The sequence below is a fragment of the Diceros bicornis genome, chromosome 10, assembly GCF_020826845.1.
Source record: "Diceros bicornis minor isolate mBicDic1 chromosome 10, mDicBic1.mat.cur, whole genome shotgun sequence".
Lineage (NCBI taxonomy): Eukaryota > Metazoa > Chordata > Mammalia > Perissodactyla > Rhinocerotidae > Diceros > Diceros bicornis.
The window spans coordinates 84,478,801-84,498,800 of NC_080749.1; the positions used below are offsets into that span (position 1 = coordinate 84,478,801).

At 49.9% G+C, this 20,000-nt stretch overlaps 1 protein-coding gene across 4 annotated transcripts; it reads right to left on the minus strand.

Moving 5' to 3' along the window:
* Window positions 1–76: 76 nt before the first annotated feature.
* On the minus strand, window positions 77–12,474 carry METTL21A (methyltransferase 21A, HSPA lysine). 4 transcript variants are annotated; one of them, XM_058549711.1, is made up of 4 exons: window positions 12,411–12,474; window positions 11,705–11,884; window positions 9,960–10,071; window positions 77–1,720 (listed from the first exon to the last, which is right to left on the minus strand). In XM_058549711.1, exons 2-4 carry the CDS (start codon window positions 11,849–11,851, stop codon window positions 1,323–1,325), a joined length of 657 nt encoding a protein of 218 aa, XP_058405694.1. In that variant the 5' UTR covers window positions 11,852–11,884; window positions 12,411–12,474; the 3' UTR covers window positions 77–1,322. The 4 variants fall into 4 exon arrangements, 3 of the variants coding, with proteins under 3 accessions (XP_058405694.1, XP_058405693.1, XP_058405692.1); XM_058549710.1 differs by lacking the exon at window positions 12,411–12,474 and adding an exon at window positions 12,025–12,088; XR_009221461.1 differs by lacking the exon at window positions 12,411–12,474 and adding an exon at window positions 8,671–8,903 and having other exon boundaries at window positions 1,658–1,720; window positions 11,705–12,107.
* Between the last annotated feature and the right edge of the window lie 7,526 nt (window positions 12,475–20,000).

Below are 20,000 nucleotides of genomic sequence, written 5' to 3' on the forward strand. Positions count from 1 at the left end.
TACATCACAGGATGCTCTGAACTTTTAATTCACCTTTATTAAAGTTAAAAGCTCTATTTAAACTACACGTAGAAAACAGTGTATTGGGTATTTTCACATCTAAGATATTCATTAAAAGGTTAAGAGGGAGGAGGAGGTCTTGTTTCTAAGGTTTTACAAAGGAAATCTATCTTTGGTACCAAATACTATACTGGGATTATAATATTCTTGTCTAAATTTGTTTAAGCTTTTACATTGTATAAAAGGGGGGCAGGGGGCATTCGTGTGCATGACTTCATTCATAAAGCCTATCAAAGATAATCATAAAACAACATAGCAGTCTTTTAACCCAAAGATCAATACCCTCTAAATGGAGTGTGTTTTGCATTCAACAAATATTTGGTTGTGATATGCTCGATACTGGAGAGGCAACAAGGAAAGAGGCACGAGCATCCCTGGCTGGAGAGCAGCTCAGTCTCTGGGGACCACGGACACTGATTGAGAATTACAGCATCACAGGGAGGGAGCTCACACTTGTGGAGCTAACCTCACATGGACAGATGAGATTTAAAACTCTTCATTGTCATCCCATGCATTATAAGGAGGCAGGGAATGCTTAGGAAAGGAATACAAAACCAACATTTAAGAAAGGGTAAAGCTGCAAGGGGAAAGTACAGCTTCTGATTTGAAGAACATAACCTGTTCACAGGACATGGAGGTCGAAGATCTTAGGTGCTTTCAAAAAGGAACTGAAACTTTATTTTTACATATTCCTTTGTTTATATACCTAAATCTGAAATTAAGCCAAAAAGCATATGAGCCGTCAGAAAACACTTTCTGATCTCAAAAACCAAAAGTCTAAGACCTAAATGGGGCAGAAAGAAGACTCCTAGAGCATTCACAGCTCAGGGAATGGACATTAAACCTCGTTTCATACTCAGAAAATTAGGAAACCGGGCTAAACACCTATCTCAGAATGTGTTTGAGATAATCTGCATGATTTAGCCTCAGCACAAGCTCACAGCTTTGAAGAACCTCGACAGCAGCCCTTCCTCACGCTGTCAGTGGAAGCTTCACAGGAGGGAGCAGCACAAGGTACACAACCAACAGGAACCAAAATCCACACTTTCATGTTAACCAAACGCCACACTGAATAAAGTGTAACTGAAGAGTCACGGCAGTGGGACACAGTGCTGCTCTGTCTGAAACTGCCCTTGTGCTTGTGCTTGAGAACCTGCGCTAGGTTCTTGTACATAAGCCATTTCATGAAGTACAGTCCCACTCCTCGTCTCAGACCTTCACTGACGCACTCAGTGATGACATTTCTTATCAATTACAGCCAACTATAAGTCCTCCCTCCGGTTTCTCTTCTGTGCCTTGTAAATATGCACATCTTTTTCAGGATCATAGTGAACCTCACTCACAGTAAATTGCCTCTCCAGCAACACTAAGAAGTTGTTATCCCGTTCATAGCGAATTCGACAGGCTAAAAGAATCACGGAGTGGTTGCTACCGAGATGTTCCAGTGTTTGAAGAAGATCTGTGAATGTTTCTTCTAAATATATGATATCAGCTCCAAGTATCAGGTCAAATTCTCCAGGTGAAAAACTCCCCAAATTTTGTCCCCAAGTCAGCTCCTTAACAACAGCTTTGGGTTGGATATGGGGAGGTAAGTTGGCTTCGACGTTTGACTTAAGAAATTCTAATGCTACTTTTCGATCCGTGATAGTCACGTGAGCACCTAGAAAGTGGGACAGAGAAAGTAATGTGCACATCAGTACAACTCATAGTAGGGGGTCGGGGTGAAGTTAAAGGGCAGGGTGAGGGTCTCTACTGTCTACCTGACATGCAGAAGATCCTGCCCTCCATGGACAGCTGCAGTAGATCAGAACAATGACCAGGGGCTCCTGCACTGCCTGACGGTAAAGGTGAGCCTTTGGTTTGCCTCCATGACACACCTGCTGTTTGCTGAAGCTGTGCCTCTAAAATATGGAGTCCCCAGGTGACAAGCTAGCTGATGCTTCTGAATTCTGCAGGCAGGGCTGGCCCACCCTCCACAGGTCCACAATACCACTATACTTCATTCATTAGGTCATGATCTTCAAGTCAATAGACTTTAGGATGAAAAGGAATCCAAGAGTGAAAAATCAGGGAGCAAATGACTGTGAAGATGACAAGATACCAAGAACAGGGAAAAGCTACTTTCTGGGGTTAAAGCTTTAAAGGAATCAAGGAAAAGATTAATCGGCTACTGAGAAATCCCAGTCCATGTCTCCTTATACTGTTATGAAGCAGCCAACCTATATGTATTTATGTAACATATACCATTATTGAAAAATAGTAAACAGAAATTACTAAATTGTATTAAAATACTGTAGGTTAAAATGTGAAGTCATGTTTTCTAAGTGCTAAGTTTCTATGTGTGGTGTATAAAACTAATGAGGCAATATTTTATTACTCTGTTTCTTGTGGGTTGTTTACCATGAACTAAAAGATCCAACTTTTTGAACTGATATGGCTGAGAAGACTGGACTGGTAGTTACCCTTCAGGTCAAGCAACCACATAAGGTCAGCCCTGGCACACCTCATCTACACTGTAGTCACAATACAATACACGCAACCCTGCTTAGTTTTGGCCCCTTAAGTTCTGAAACTTAAAATTATGTTTCATTCTTTCACAAAATTATTTCTCATTTGCATCTTTCTTCAGTTTGTCATCTTCATGGGTAATCTCCTCGGGATTCCAGGCCAGCTGCAGTGAGCACCATTTCAGGGGCAGCTTATTAATGTTTCTTATCTTGACTGGTAGGATTAGGGCGGTGTGTAATTCAACTCGACATTTACAGTCCTGAGTGCGATGCTGATGAAAATGCTCCAGCTGTTAGGTTTCATGAGCACGCCCTGACCACTGACAGCGTGCTGCTGAAGGAGCAGAGGCCCTGACACTTTCTGACATCTCTCCTGGTAACGGAAATCACGGCCTTTTCCCGGTTTGACTGAGAACTTTATCTCTGGATTTCTTCACAGTCTACACAGCACTCTGCTGGCAATACTAGAGTAATCTAGTCTTCTACATATCAGCTCGGTGTTCATTTTAATCGCTCTTAGATGTAGACCTCTTCTAATGACTGTCTCAGGGATTTCTGAGGCTGCTTATAAGCCACTAGGTGTTCCAGGAGTCTTAATAGGATCTTAATGTCAGTTGACCATTCTCCTCAAACATCCATCAATTCTACAAATATCCAAGCGGCTTCCATCAGCTGCTGGACAAAAACCCCCACCCTCACAGAGCTGACCCTCAAGTGAGGACAGAGGCGATAGAGTGTTTTAAAAGTAGAACATCCAGTATGTTAGTTGGGGGTACATGCTAAGGAAAAAAATAAAGCAGGAAAGAGAGACACACAATGTCAGAAGTGAGGGAGGTGGGCAGAAAGGGACGGCCTCACTGAGAAGGGGACTTAGGTTCAGGCCTGAAGGAAGTGAGGGGACGACGGAGTGCATTCACGGGAGCATGTTCCTGGAGGCAGAAGAGCCGAGCCAAGGCCGAGAGGGCAGGCGAGGAGGAGGCTGGAGGGAGCAAATGAGGAGCAGAGTAGATGAGGCCAGAGAAGTAAAGGAGGGAGGGAGGCAGACCATCCGGGGCCTCCTAGTCCTGTTCTGAAAGGGCTCTGGCTTTTTCTGAGTGAGCTGGGGCCCCTGGGGACGCTGAGCAGAAGTGCCAATGTTCTGACCTGGGTTTTAACAGAATTCCCAGCAGGGGGGCAAGGCCCGGAGGCTGGTGGATTGCACCTGGCCGTGACCACCCCCGGACACCGTCCACAGGGACCATCTCCCGACTCTCACAGGATCACTCCCTCACCAGTCCTGAGTCTTTCAGGTCACCCCTGAACAGACAGCTTTGCTGAAGGTTGTTTGTTTAGGGGAGGGGTACAGAGGATGTTTTAGGTCTCTCTTAATCATCAGTTTCCTTTCTCTCTTTTTCCTGCAATTTAGGGACTAGATCACTTGTCCTGTAGTTTCCCACAGTCTGGATCTTGCTGGTTGTCGCATCTGCACAGTCTAGTGTGTCCTCAGTCCTCTGTATCTCCCGTGAATTTGTTTGATCTGAGTTTGACTTTTTGAACCTATTTCAGAGGTGGTGGTGTGCTTTTCGTCAAGAGGCATGTAATACCTGGTGGGCTCTATTTCTGCAATGTGAGCAGCCATGAATACTCCATGCCCAGATCCTTAATTCATTAGATTTCTTTTGCATTTATTTGTTGAGAAACCTCTATAAAAGGGAAGCTTCTTTCAATGACTCTTTGGTTACTCCTTTCGTATAGGAACTGTCTGAACAGGAAAGGCAGACAAATTGTGCTCCTCCCTCCCCTTTTAGAAATCAAATTTCAGAGAGTTGGTTTCTAAGCATCTGACAGAGATGACTAGTGGGGTTTCTTTTGTTGCTGTTGTATCATGAACTCGTGGATTAAATATATTTGATGTACTTAAATCCATCACTGTTATCATCATTGATGTCCAAACTGTCCTATCTTTTGCCAGTGGACCTTTCACACAAACCCAGTCATCCCTGACCGCTGTCTGGTATGACAAGGTATTCCAGGTCCTCTGATACATTTCCTGCCACAGACCCAGAAGCAGCCACTTAAGAAGATTTTTTTTTTTTTTCAGATGAGAGAAATAACAGCAAGTTTGTATGCTGATAGGAATGATGAGGGAGAAAGGGAGAAAGGTGAGGATGCAGGAAAGAGAACAGGTGACAAGGTGGGCCTGGCAGGACTGACGTTTCTTCTGGACGTTACAGCATCAGGAGCAAAGGCACAGACTCGGTCCAGTCGCAGGTGGGGGCAAGGCAGTGGTGGGAGGGTACAGAGGCTGCAGTCTCCTCAGTGAAGTAAGAAGAAATGTCATCAGCTAAGAGTGAGGATGGAGGAAGGAGCACCGCAGAGCACAAGGGAAAGAGCATGGAAGGAAAGAGAGGAAGTTGAGTGTGACTGCTCAGCACTAGGTGCGCCCTGAGGCTCCAGATCAGGAGTTCACAATGAGACCAGCAGCAGGATGACTCCTACAGCCACGTTCAGCTGCACGGGGCAGGCTGGGGACAAGGGGAGAGCTGCACTTCACCTTGCTTTCAGACGAACAAAGAAGATGAAGTGAGGAAGGGCAGGGTGTTGACGGGAAGTGAAGATGGTGATAAAGACAGTGATCTGATCGATGATTCCTGAGATTTATGCTGGGTAAGGAGGGATTATTCAAACATTTGAGCACACACTATGTGCTAGAGATGCAGAGATAAGCAAGAAAACCCTGCCCTCTAGAACTCAGAGTCTCCTGAGACACATAAACATAACTGTGATGCAGCCTCGGCTATAAATGAGAGGAGCACGGGCGGGCCGGGAAATTCTGGGTCACGAAGGGGGGCCGCTTGCAGAGGAGCAGAGCTCAGAGAAAGCTTTCTTTTTTATTTATTTTTTTTATTTTCATTTATTTATTTATTTGTGAGGAAGATCAGCCCTCAGCTAACATCCATGCTAATCCTCCTCTTTTTGCTGAGGAAGACCGGCTCTGAGCTAACATCTATTGTGAATCCTCCTCCTTTTTTTTTCCCCAAAGCCCCAGTAGATAGTTGTATGTCATGGTTGCACATCCTAGTTGCTGTATGTGGGACGTGGCCTCAGCATGGCCTGAGAAGCAGTGCGTCAGCACGCGCCCGGGATCCGAACCCGTGCCGCCAGTAGCAGAGCGCACGCACTTAACCACTAAGCCACAGGGCCGGCCCCGAGAAAGCTTTCAAAGGAAGGGAAATCTGGGCTCACACTGAAAGGACATGCTATTAACCAGAGGGAAGAGGGGAAGAGAGGGCTCAGAGAAGACAGGCCAGACGCAGCGTGTGTCCCCGGAACTTCAAACAGTGCCATCGCGCTGAACAAGAGTGAGGCTGGGGAGTCAGGCAAAGTGAGGTTATAGAGCATGGGGTTCAGCCTACAGGTGGTGGGGGACACAGGAATGTTTGAGTGTGGTCACCCCATAACTTCTGCGTTTCAGATGGGCCACTCCAACAGTCACTGGGAAAGTGGGTTTGAGAAGACGAGGCAGAAAGTTCAGGAGGGGATGTGGGTCTGATCACGAAGGAGAAGGTGATGAGAGCTCCAGCCAGGCGGTGGGACTGGAAAGAAATAGAATCAAAAAAGTTAAAAGAGGCTGGCCCAGTGGCATAGTGGTTAAGTTCACGCGCTCCGCTTCAGTGGCCTGAGGTTCTCGGGTTCAGACCCCAGGTTTGGACCTACACACCACTCATCAAGCCATGCTGTGGCAGCATCCCACATACAAGACAGAGGAAGACAGGCACGGATATTAGCCCAGGGCCAATCTTCCTCAGCAAAAAAGAAGAGGATTGGCAACAGATGTTAGCTCAGGGCTAATCTTCCTCACCAAAAAAAAAAAAAAAGAAAGAAAGAAAGAAATAGTTAAAAGATAAAATTAGCAGAGGTCAGGGTTGAGGGTGGGGCAAGTCAAGGAGTTGGCCTGAGCCACCACGTGGATGGTGATGCTAACCCAGAACAAAAGAGAGGACGAGTTTGCAAAGGGAAGATGAGTTCGGGTCTAAACACGGACTGCGAGGGGCTGAGACACAGCCAGGGAGAGACATCCAGCATTCAGTTACACACACGAATCAGAAGATCAGGGAGACTTGCACCAGAATTACGGAAAACGAAGAGACAGTTTCTTCCTGAGCCTCACATTTTAAGACAGTGTCCGCAGGCTGGGTTGGGCATCACGTCACCTGGGAAAGCTTTCCAAGTCCAGATTCCCTGACCCCACTCCAATTCACAGAGCCCTACCTTGAAGGTGGGATGGTTTTTTCTCAGAATAGCTTCTAAGCAGTATAAAGGTTACGTGGAGAGGGGAGAGTTTCAGACTGAGAACCAGGGTTTGAGAGTCAGAACTGGACTCAAATTCTAACTCCACAATCCATTAGCTTTGTGACCTTGGGCAAGTTCCTTCACCTCCATGGAGCCTTCATTTCACCTCCTGGAGAGAGCTCCTCGAGCAGACCCACCACGAGGGGCCCCTGGGGGAAGGAGAGCCTGGAAAGAGCCAGCACCAGGAGATAGGAATGGCTCGGCCTTGGCAGTTGCTGCTGCTTTAACAGGAAATCTCATCATCCTAAATTGACATTCTGCGTAGCACGCACCCTTTTGTTTTGGCTTTTTAACGTAATTTGTCTTTTCCTCCCTCTCCCCCAGTAGAATTAGAACAGAAGCTTCCTGAGAGCAGTGACCTGCCTGGCTTCTGTCTGCAGCACGTAAGAGGGGCCAGGCACGTGGGGGGTGCTCCTGGAATTCAGGAATAAATGACGAGGGTTACGAAAATGAAAACACTGGGAAATGGAGAACAACCAATCTCTCTCTGACATTTCAAAATCACTGCCTATTTTAGTTCTCACAGTCTCCATTCTAAAGAGATGAACTTTTTCTCACCCTCAGGTTTCAACATCAAAACTTCTCCAGCCTAATACTGTCACCACAATGAGTGTGAAAATCGAGCAGCAGCGCAGAGAAGTGCACACGACATTGTGTTAAATGAAGCATCACACGTATGTGTGCATGTATATACACATGTGCACACGTGTCTATAACGATGACTACAACTATGATTAAAAATACGGATGGAGGGGCCGGCCTGGTGGTGTAAGCAGTTGGCTGTGTGCGCTCCGCTGCCGTGGCCCAGGGCTCGCCGGTTCAGATCCCGGGCATGCACCAATGCACCACTTGTCCAGCCATGCTGTGGCGGTGTCCCATATGGAGTGGAGGAGGATGGGCGTGGATGTTGGCTCAGGGCCGGTCTTCCTCAGCAAAAAAGAGGAGGATTGGCAGAGGTTAGCTCAGGGCCAATCTTCCTCACGAAAGAAAAAAAATAAAAATAAAATAAAAAATAAAAAAAAATACGGATGGAGAAGAAAGAATGGAAGGACATACACCAAAACGCTAATAGTAATTATGAGCAGAGTCATGAATAATTAGAATCTTTGCTGGGGTTTTGTCCTCTTTTTTTTTAGACTGCTTTTAGGGCTATATTTGTAACAGAGTTAATCACTTTTATCACAGAAACATTAACCGTCGTGATTCTCTAGCTCATCCGTCTCTCACTCCAGAACGAGTTAGTGTCTGCTGTGAAGCAGGTGCTGCAGTAGAATCAGGCACACACACAAGGAGCCGGACCCTCTCAGAGCCTCAGGTGCCAGGACACAGACCGTGGAACACGCGGGAGGCAGGCACAGAGGAGAGGGGGCACAGTGCCACGGGGAAACAAAACGGGGCAGCAAAGGGCTCAGGGGTGACAGCGAGGCTGGGTGGGGAACACCGTGTGCTGTTCTACCCACTCCCAGGGCCACCCGTCTTCTGTGGCGACAACCAACTGGGCCCTCACGCCATGACCGTCTGTGATCCCAACCCCACAGGCCCGGATTTCTTGATCAGAAGCAGAAACCCTCAGGGAGGCAATCAGCACTTAGTGAGCACTTACTGTGTGCCAGTCAAGGAGCTCAGATTTCTACCCCTGATCTCATCTGATCCTCACTGAGGGGTGACTATAGTTATTATCCCATTTTATAGGGAACCTGAAGTCTAGATATTAAGGAACTTGCCCCAGGTCACACAGCTGTAGGAGTGAAAAGAGGTGTGAACCTCTAACCTGTGTGCTTGCCCACACCACCATGTCTCTGCAGCCGGCTCTGCGTGAAGCCCCTGCTCTCAGTAGACAGAAGGACCCATCTCCCCTCGGTTAACCCCTCTCAGTGCAGCAGAGGGAGATGGTGTCGTGGAGAGGAAACAACTCTGGCTGCGAAGTGTGTTACACTTGGTGTGATCTCGGGGCTCCCGACCAGGCTTCAGAAAGCGGCTTAATCTCCTGCAACCCCGGTTTCACTGGAAAAATGAAAATTAAAAATAATACCTAACATTCCTGAGGAGAACACAGGGTGTAGCAGCAGGGGCCCCATCAGTGCCTCAAGCGCTGTGGTGTCAGACAGAGGGCTCCTAACACAGCCTTCTGTGCTCGAGCCACCACCCCTGCCCACGCCCCCATGAAGAGAATACTGAAAAAGAAAGAAGGTACCAGAAAAAGCACAGAACAAAGAGGGGCTCTAGTGGGACCTGGAGCACCTGGACACAACATGGGAATTCTAGATCCTTCCCACCAAAGTGCGGCCCGAGTGCCGCAGGCCCAGCATCAGCAGCACCCGGGAGCCTGTCAGAAAGGCAGGCTCTCGGGCCTGACCTGGCTCCACGGAAGCAGAAGAGCCCCAGGTGACAGTACTGAAGTGATGAACATTATGGACATTCTATCTTAGCAGCTGGTCTATCCTATCATCAGGTGGCTTGAACTGTATAAGCCAGAAGTTGTAGAAAGGAGTCAAGAATGAATAATAAAGTAAAAACGAAGCTTAAAAATGCTCTAGGCCTAAATCAGTGTCTGCATATCAAACAAAAAAATGACAAACCTTGATATCAATTCAAACTGTAAACTGTTTAATATGTCAGTACAACCTGAAGCCGGGCCGACCCTTCCCAGAAGAGAAATACCAGCCGTTTCCTCAGCAGTGAAGCAAAGAGACTCTGCTCTGCCCACCTGTCAGTTAAGCGCCAGAGGGCACGGGAGAGCCCTGGACATAACAACTATGTCCATGAACAAGATAACTCTCCTTGAACTCAAGGTTGCCTTCAGATCCTATTATCAGCACCGGAGAATTGAAGGAGGCAAAGCAATGCCCCACGAAAAGTATGAACTACAGGGTGACAGAGAGAGAGATTAGCCCTCCCAGAGCTGAGAGCACCAGCAGTCAGCCCATAACTCATAAGTACAGGAGAAAGGAAAGTAATCCAGAACGGGAGAAACTGGCAAAGGATTTGCACCATGGAAACAGCCAAGGCCCCTCTCGACGAGTCCACTCACACAGGAGTGAGCCGGCAGGTCACACTCACCCAGCAGGGCAGCCACTATGCCCACCAGCCCCGCGCCAGCACCCAGCTCCACGACAGCACGGCCCCTGAGCTCCACGGCTCCCATCTCCAGATACGTGGAAAGAACAACAGCCTGGGTCAAAACACAGCAGTGTGATGAGGGTCAGCACATGCTGGAGGGGCTGGGGGGCTTCAAGCAGGCTACGCTCTGCGGGGAGGACACACAAACCCCCCCGCAAGGCTCAGCTCCCAGCTCAACAGCACGCAAGGGACTCCACTAGCACGCAGACACCTGGCCCCCACCGCAGGTCCCCGAGGCCCCCTAAGTCCCTAACGGGGCGGCAGCAGTCAGTGACACTGCCCACACGAGATGGGTCCCGATACTGTGTCACAGCGTTTTCACACTTGGGGTTCACAAAACTACTCTGCAGAGCTGACTGAACAGTCTCTGAGAGTTTGTTTAAGGGAATGTCGAGTCCCCACCCAAGCTCAGGTCAGCCAGGTCACAACCTCCCAGAGGGAAAATGCAGAGCAGCGCCCAGGCCCCGGAGCTGCAGCCCTGACCACCCCACAGGGCCCTCACCAGACATTACTGGGCGTCAAAAGGTGAGTTTTGGCCAAAGTTTTGGATACTTGATGTTTGAGCCAGCACTCGAATACAATTCTATAAGGCATTGTGTACTGTTAACATAATTGTTGACTATAATGTGCTTTTCATGGCCATAGGCTGTAAGTATAATTACAATTCCTCTTCTTGGTGAGCATTACTCACTAGCAGCTATCTTTATCATTCATTTCGGGAATACTTGTCACGTAGTCACCTTGGACTAAAGTCCTAGAAGTGGTATTACTGGGTTAGAACATATGGAGATTTTTATTCCTAAACATTTCTCTGACATCCCTAACACAATGTTCAGGCTGTAAAACTGTATCCATGCCAGTCATTTATCCAACACTAACTGAGCTCCCACTGAGTCCCAGGTGTGGTGCTAGCTGTGGAGGGCAAGTCACTGTGCTGGGAGAAGAATAAAAAGGATAATTCCGTGACCATCACAACTATGGGAAACAAAGAAAATACACCATCTTCATTTCATGTTTTGTCACTTTAAAAGATTCTTTGTGCACTATTTTAAAATTTTGACTTAAGAATTAACTTAGGGGCCACTGGGTGGCGTAGCGGTTAAGTGCGGCGCTGGGCTTCCGCAACCGGGGGTTCGCAGGTTCCTATCCCGGCGCCCAGACACGCACCGCTTGTCAAGCCATGATGTGGCGGCGTCCCATATAAAGTAGAGGAAGATGGGCACGGATGTTAGCCCAGGGCCAGTCTTCCTCAGCAAAATGAGAAGGACTGGCAACAGAGGTTAGCTCAGGGCTGATCTTCCTCACCAAAAAAAATAAATTAACTAAATGAGTGTCCAAAGCTGTTAGGGGCTGCTGCTCCTCACCCACCCCTGACCCAAGTCATTCAACTCCCCTCTGCTTTCCGTTACTCACCCTTAAAAAGCAATGGGGGAGGGGGAAAGGGAAATGATTCTAATGGGTAGAAGTTATTTTGGATGGGGTAGGTGATGAAAATGTTTAAAATTGAGCATAGTGCTGGTTGCACCACTCTGATTATTCTTTAAAAAATCACTAAATTGTACACATTAAATAGGTGAAATGTATGGTATATGAATTGTATCTCAAGACAGCTGTTTATTTTAAAAAGTACAGGCTAGTCTTAGAACCAGCTGCAGACGCTGTCAGAGGCCCCCGGGCTTGCTTACCGCGTCCCACACCACCGCCGCCACTCCCAGGTGCCTCCAGTCCTGCCGGATCTGGATCGTGTGGTTTGCAAAAGAGAAGGTGGCCAGGGGCCTGTGGAACTTCTGCAGCCCCACCGCCGCGGTCTCCTCGTAGGGCACGAGGGCCATGTCGCCCGCGCCCAGCTCTCTGCCTCCTCAAACCTGTTGGGCAAAAGAACCCTGGTGACGCTCTGGCCAGAAAACGCGCTGTCCCTCAAGTGGCTCCAAATTCCTTTTAAGGGCGTTTTATAAGTTCAGAGAGGTGGGGGAAGCCTTTGTCTAATTCCTTTTGCGCGGCTGACCCCGAGTCTTCTGGGAAGGGCGATCTGGCTCTGAATTCGCGCCGAGGGTCGTCTCCGGGCCGGGCAGCCCGCTGGGCAGCACCCCGCGGACGCCCTGCGCGCTCCGGCGGTGCCGCGGACCAAACCAGGAGGACCAGAGCCCAGCCCGGAGAGGCGCGTCCACGCCGCCGCAGCCCGCAGGGTATTTCTCGCTTGGTGTCGGTCTTCTCTCCGCCCTCTAACCGGTGCGCTCGGCGGTGACGACAGCGCGCGCGAACCCGCCCCGCGCGTTAGCGGTTTGACGGCCGCCTCCGCACGCAGCGGGACGCGCGCGGCCCGCGCGGGCCCTTCTGCCCGCCCTCCGAGCCGGGTCCCCAAGCCTGCCGCCCACCTCCCCGAGGACGCACGGCGCGCGTTCCTGCCCGCGGGCCGGAGCTCGGGGACGGCGGGCCGTGGAGATGCGGGGGCGTCCACAGGGCCCCCACCCGGGGTGCCCTCCGCTTCCCCCTCCCGAGGGCCCGCGGCGGGGCCTGGCCGGGGCGCACAGCTCCGAGACCCGAGGGTGGCCAGGCACACAGCCGCCTGGAAGGGCCCGAGGGGGGAGGCGGGGCCGCGGAGGAGGAAGAGGGAGAGGGAGGAGGAAGGGGAGGAGCGGGGCAGAAGGAGGAAGAGGAGGAGGAAGGGGAGGAGCGGGGCAGAAGGAGGAAGAGGAGGAGGAAGAGTGGAGCGAGGGAGGGGAGGAGGAGCGGGGGCAGGGGGCCGCCCGGGGGAAGGCGGCAGACACGGCCGCCTGGAAGGGCGCGAGCGGGGAGGCGGGGCAGGCGGAGGGGGCAGAGGGCGAGGAAGAGGAGGAAGGGGAGGAAGGAGAGGCGGGGAGGGGTGGGGGCCGCCCGGGACGCGCTCCGCCGGGACAGGTACTCCCCGAGCGCGGGGCGCGAGGACGCGGGGCTGCGGCGACGGGGTGGCCCCAACCTGGCGCCGGACACGCTCCCGTGCCCGCGCGCGTTCTTCTTTGGTTTTCAGCGCGCGTGCCAGCTTGTGTTTAGGTTTAAAGGTGGCCAGTTAGGGGCGGAGGAGACAGCTCGCTCCGGCACACGGGTCCCCACGTCCTCGCGTCCCCAGTGAGCAGTGACGCGGTGCGGCGGCCCGCTGGGGGGCAGCAGAGCCCGAGGGACAAGGCCCGTCTCCACCAGGCGCTCGGGGGAGCTCGCGGCGGCCGGTAAGCCGCGTGGTCAGCCCCTGACCGCCGACCCGAGGCCCCGGTCGCCCCGGGGCGCGCAGAAGGTTGGCGCCCTGCCCTGGGGACACCGTCCCGGGCCGCAGGCGCTGGAGAGCGGCTCCTCCCGGGGACGCTCTTTGTCCTCCCGGACCGACCCGGCCCGGCCCAGCGCCCTCACGGAGAGTCTCAGCCTGGCTTAGCACCCCCAGAGAGTCTCGGCGGTGGGGGGCGCCCCGACCCTCCGGGGCCTGCCGGTCCTCGCGCGCAGCTGCCCGGAGGCCAGCAAGGCCTAACCTCCCACCTGAGGGGGGTCCCCGCCTTCCGGATTTCCTCAGCCTTCCAGAAGGCCGGGCCGCTGCAAAGGTGACTTGAAGTGAACTTTGCAAGTCACCAGTGAAGGTCGTTTACTGATTTTGTTTTTGTTTTTTTTTGCTTTGCTCAGCTTGTTTATTTTTATTGTTTTTAATTTTTTATGTAGTAGAATTTATTTTTTGAGAGCAAAGTTTACAGCAAAATTGGGGAAAAGGTACAGCGAGTTCCCGTGTACCCCCACCCTATCCCATACACACGCACAGCATCTCCCACTGTCAACATCCCCCACCAGGTGGTATGTTTGTTACAATCAGTGACCCTACACTGACACCTCGCTGTCGTCTAAAGACCATAGCTGGCACTGGGGCTCACTCTTGGTGCTGTACAGTCTATGAGTTTGGACAAATGTGTAATGACACGTATCTACCATCATAGTGTACAGAGTAGTTTCACTGCCCTAAAAATCCTTCCTGCTCCATGTGTTCATCCCTCCCTCCTCGGTGACCTCTAGCAACCACTGATCTTTTTACTGTCTCCATAGTTTTGCCTTTTCCAGAATCATATAGTCGGAGTCATCCAGTATATAGCATTTTCAGATTCGCTCCTTTCACTTAGTAATAAGCGTTTAAGCTTCCTCCATGTCTTTTCACAGCTTGATAGCTCATTTCTTTTTAGTGCTGAGTAATATTCCATTTTGTGGATTTCGTAGTTTATCCATTCACCTACTAAAGGACATTGTGGTTGCTTCCAAGTTTTGGCAATTATGAATAAAGCTCCTATAAACATCCTTGTGCAGGCTTTTGAGTGGACATAAGTTTTCCACTCCTTTGGGTACATACCAAGGACCATGATTGCTGGATCGTATGGTAAGAGTATGTTTAGTTTCTTAAGATATTGCCAAATTGTCTTCCAAAGTGGCTGTACCGTTTGCATTCCCACCAGCGATGAATGAGAGTTTCCCATTGCTCCACATCCTCATCAGCATTTGGTGTTGTCTGTGTTTTGGATTTTGGCCCTTCTAATAGGCCTGTTGGTTCAATTTGTAATCTCCTAATGGCATATGATGTTGCGCACCTTTTTTTTCCAGTTTTATTGAGATTATAATTGACATATAACATTGTGTGAGTTTGTCTACAACATAATGATTTGATATATGTATATATTGCAAAATAATTATCGCTATAAGTTAACATCCATCACCTCATGTAGTTACAGTTTTTTTCCTTGTGATGACAACTTTTAAGATCTGTCTTAGCAAATTTCAAATATACAATACAGTATCGTTAACTACAGTCACCATGTTGTACATCACATCCCCAGAACTTATAACTGGAAGTTTGTACCTTTTGACCCCCTTCACCCGTTTCCCCCACCCCTACCCTCCACCTCTGGTAATTACCAATCTGTTCTCTGTTTCTATGAGTTTGGTTTTGTATTTTTTTAGATTCCACATATAAGTGAGATCATACAGTATTTGTCTTTGTCTGACTTATTTCACTTAGCATAATACCCTCAAGGTCATCCATGTTGTCGCAAAGGGCAGAATTTCCTTCTTTTTTATGGCTGAATAATGTTCCATTTTGTGTGTTCTTCATCCATTCATCTGTCAATGGAACTTAGGTTGTTTCCACGTCTTGGCTATTGTAAATAATGCTGCAGTGAACACGGGGGTGCAGATAGCTCTTTGAGATAGTGATTTCATGTCCTTCAGATATATACCCAGAAGTGGGATTACTGGATCATATGATAATTCTATTTTATTTTTAAATTTTTGAGGAAACTCCATACTTTTTTCCATAGTGGTTGCACCAGTTTACATTCCCACCAACAGTGCTCAAGGGTTCCCTTTTCTCCACATCCTCACCTGCATTTGTTATCTCTTGTCTTTTTGACAATAGCTATCATTACAGGTGTGAGGTGACATCTCATTGTGGTTCTGATTTGCACTTCCCTGATGATTAGTGATGTTGAGCATCTTTTCATGTGCCTGTTGTTTGGACCATTTTTAAATCTGATTGTTTTCTTAGTGTCGAATTTTAAGAGTTCTTTGTATATTTTGGATAACAGCGTCTTTTGCAAATATTTTCTTCCTGTTTGTGGCTTGTCTTCTAATTCTCTTGATACTGTCTTTCACAGAGCAGGAGTTTTTTATTTTAATGAATTCCAGCTTATCAGTTATTTCTTTCATGGATCGTGCCTTTGTTGTTGTATCTGAAACATTGTCATCACACCAAGGTCATCTAGATTTTCTCCTATGTTGTCTTCCGAGAGTTTTATAGTTTTCTGTTTTACATTTAGGTCTGTGACCCATTTGAGTTATTTTTTGTGAAGGGTGCAAAGTCTCTGTGTAGATTCATTTTTGTGCATGTGAATGTCCAGTTGTTCCAGCACCATTTGTTGAAAAGACTATCTTTGCTCCATTGTATTGCCTTTTCTTCTTTGTCAAAGATCAGTTGACTGTATTTATGGGGGTGTCTTTCCTGGCTCTCTATTCTGTTCCATTGGTCTCTTTGTCTATTTTTTCACCAGTACCACACTGTCTCAGTTACTGTAGCTTCATAGTAAGTCTTACAGTTGGGTAGTGTCAATCCTCCAACTTTGTTCTCCTTCAATATTATTTTTCCTTTGTTGGTCTTCTCTCCCTCTGCTTTTTCCTCTCCTGTCTCCTTTCTCTCTTGCCTCCTCTGCCCTCTGCTGTTTCTCCCTCTCAACTTTCCTTTTTTTAACCTCTCTTCTCCTTATTTTCTCTTTCCCTCTCTTTGTCCCTTTCCTTTGGGGAGCCAGTACTGGGCACAAGACAAAGTAAGTGCTTTGGAGCTGGAGAAAGTGTGAAAATTTAAATTCTGCCTCTGACACTTGAACTGGAATGAACTTGAGTATTTCCTAAACCTCCCTAGATCCAGGCTCATCCTCCATAAAGCCTGGCTCAGAGATTCTGGCCCCTTCTCCCTGTTCTCCGTTGTTTCTGCTGAAATCATGTGTGCGCCTCTACAGAACAGGACTTCCCCCCCCCCCAGCTCTCCGCTAACAGGACATCTGCCTTGTGGTGTTTACTGACAGTTTATCCAGAAAGCTGCCCTCACTTTTCCTCGGTGGTAATGAAGAGCCTTGTTTAGCTTTACCCATGTTCTCGTTGGTACAATTAGATGTACGGTTGGCTCAGGCAGCACCAAAAAGAATATTTAGGAGCATGTGCAACTTGTATAGCAGGGTAGACGTCACGTGGAGCTCTGTTTTTACCAAAATAAGCTAAAACAGCCGGTAGTTCCCTGTGACTACTTGAAAATAAATTTTTAATCCTCAAAAGAAGTCGGGTATGTGGTAGATTATCTTATTTTATTTTATTCGAAATGCCCAGTCCACCTGCTCCAGGCCTGTCGTTGGTGTCCTTCCCGAGGAGCGAATGTCTCCGAGCCCTGTGGAGGTCGGGCGTGGCCGTGATGCAGTGTGGGGGTGGTGATATCTGCCGGCAGGAGCCTGAGGGCCGGGCACAGCCGAGCCACTGCCCCTTTGCCCTCTGCTCCGGAACTGCATGTCCACCTCCCTACCCCAGGTCCCCAGGTGGAGCAGAGCCACAGCTGGCCTGTAAAATTGTGGAACAAGCCTTTGTGCAGGTCGCCGTTGAGATTTAGTGGTGTTACTGTGGTAAAACTCTGCAGAAGCTGACAGAACACAGGTGTGAAAGAGATGGAAATTTCAGAGATTAGTAGACGTTTTTACTGTGGGTGCCTAGGGTAGCTTCTCAGTAAATCCTGTTGTGGAGCCTACCTGGCTCATCATGCCTCCTCACCTGCCCTGCGCAGGGCCCAGCGTCAGCGTCGCCTGACTCCTGACCACCTCTGTCCGCCTGTGGTTCTAGGACTGAAGACGGTTCTCCCAACAGTCTTGCTAGAGATGTGCAATTCACTTTCCGAGGTGTCTGTAATGCCGGAGTGCAGTCCAATCGTAGTATAACCATCTGTAAATTATGTGCTCCGCCTTAGCTCAGGGACTTGGCCTCTTTCTCTGGTCCTCTCCTGGACCCAGACAACCGAAAGGGACTGTGCTGGGCATCTCCTCCCGCACAGTGGGTTCCCTGTGCACCTTCAGACTGTGGACTCCGCATCCCAGCTCGGCCCTGTGGGGAGCAGAATTTAGGGTGGGTGGAATGTACGTGAGCACACTCGGAGGCCACTGCTTGATGGCTTTTTACTTCTGTCCCTGTGACTAAAACTCCTTTCCCCAATCATGACCCTCACCAGAGAATAATGGTGCAAGGATGCTTCTTCTTTGTCCCTCCTGTGTCCTGGACCAGTCCACCCAAGAGGTCACAGTAGAAGCAGCCATCTTGTGCCACATGATCCCCGCCCAGGCCGAGTAAACATTTCTCCCTGCAGGGCGAGAACTCCAAGTGCCACGGGCATCTGTTGTGATTATCTCCATCAGCCCAGCATCCACTCCCACTTTGCTGGTATGTTCCCTCCTGTAATGGTCAGAAGCCCAGCGTCTGGGGCCGGAGAGTCTAGGGCAGATCCCAGGTCTGCAACTGACCAGCTGTGAGGACTTGCTGAGGGTATTCGCCTGTGCCTTAGTTTCCCCATCTATAAAAGGGAGACAATGTGCTGACTAAATTAGTGAACAGAGAAGATACTAAGCTGAGGTTAAAACCGTGCCCAAGGGCCGGCCTCATGGCTTAGCGGTTAAGTGCTCTCACTCCGATACTGGTGGGCCAGGTTCGGATCCCGGGCGCGCACCGATGCACCGCTTCTCCGGCCATGCTGAGGCCACGTCCCACATACAGCAACTAGAAGGATGTGCAACTATGACATACAACTATCTACTGGGGCTTTGGGGGAAAAAAGGAGGAGGGTTGGCAATAGATGTTAGCTCAGAGCCGGTCTTCCTCAGCAAAAAGAGGAGGATTAGCATGGATGTTAACTGAGGGCTGATCTTGCTCACACACACACAAAAAAGTGCCCAATAAACAGTGAACTTTATGTCCCTTTGCTCTTTCTGTCATGTGTTTGGGGGGGCTGACCTCGGCCCTGGCTCCAAGACCAGGCACATGTCCAAGGCCTGGCCAATGGGCGTTTCCCTCCATCTGGCCGTGGGTGCTTCAGAAGTGGGCACAGAGCAAAACTGGTGGGCTTACCCCAGCCCATCCTGAGACCTGCTGGGACAATCAGAGAACCATGTTGGGTGAGGATGGAAGCTGGAGTTCCTGTTGGTCATCTGGTCCCAAGAGGGCTGAGCTGGCACAGATGGAGCCAGTGCCGGTGCTAGTGGAGGAAGAGCTGCCTCCTCCGGTGCTGTGTGCCCGCTCAGCAGCCACCTGGGGCAGGGGGGCAGGAGCGTGCCATCCCAGGCCTTGACTGCAAGTCCCACCTCTGCCAGTCCCTAATCATGTGACCCTAGGCAAGTCACTCCGGCTCTCCCGGTTCCCTCCTCTGTGAATGGGGTCGATAGTGATGCCCTCACAGGGTTGCTTCAGGCGCCAGAGGAGCTGATGGAGGGAACACCTTGCTGAACGCTGCGACGCGGATTATTGAGTGACATATGATACTGTAAGAATTAAGGAAACAGGCTCAGAGTCAAAGCACCCGACTTAGCTCCTGGCAGTGTCCTTTCCTAGCTGTATGACCTTGACCAATGACCGAGCATTTCTGTGCCTCATTTTCCTCATCTGCGAAGTGGGTGTCTTACCACGACCCTGCAGCTTGATGTCGGGAGGAATGTGGTTCCCGCGTGCTCAGAGCTCAGAACAGCGCCTGGCTTACTGAGAGCATTCACCAAATGTCTGCTGTGACTTATTTCCTCACTGTTCCCCGCGTGTTCCTGGTTAACAGGATTCCTAACCTTCCTCCCTTTCAGTGCCACATTTTTAGATCTGTTCAGTCACCGATCATGAAGTCCCAGGTGGCTGTGGTGTCCAGTGTCTTCAGGGACTGGCACTGTGGTGCGCGCCCTGGGGAAGAAGCCCGTGGCTTCCCTCGACTCGGCCTTCTCCCTGTCGTCTCTGCAGCCCGGCTGCTGCCGTGGGGTCTGCCTCCAACCTGGGGACGCAGTGAAGGACTTCCATTCTTTGCCATCCTTTGGTTTATTTGTCGGAACTTTAAGATACTTAACGGGTAGCAGGGTCTTGTTGTTTCTCCCTGAACCCTCCTTTCCTCTTCTAAGGCAAGCCCTGGTGTCTCTAGACTGGCTGCCAGGTCTCCTGTCCACTGCCAACATCAGTACACACCGGGCAGCCGTGCTGTGCTTGAAATGCAGCCATACTGCTGAACGGGTGCCTGAGGGCTGTCCCCCCTGGCCAGCCCCCCTCTGCCACCCCATGGCTCCGCGTCCTGCCTCACCAGATGACCCCTCTGCCACCCTCTCCTTCTGAAGGCCCCCGGCCCTCACTTTGCCTGCATGCCATCTTTACAGCCATGCATTTCAGTGGCTCCCTGTTCCTTACAAGTTCATTGCATCAAATTCAAAGACCTAA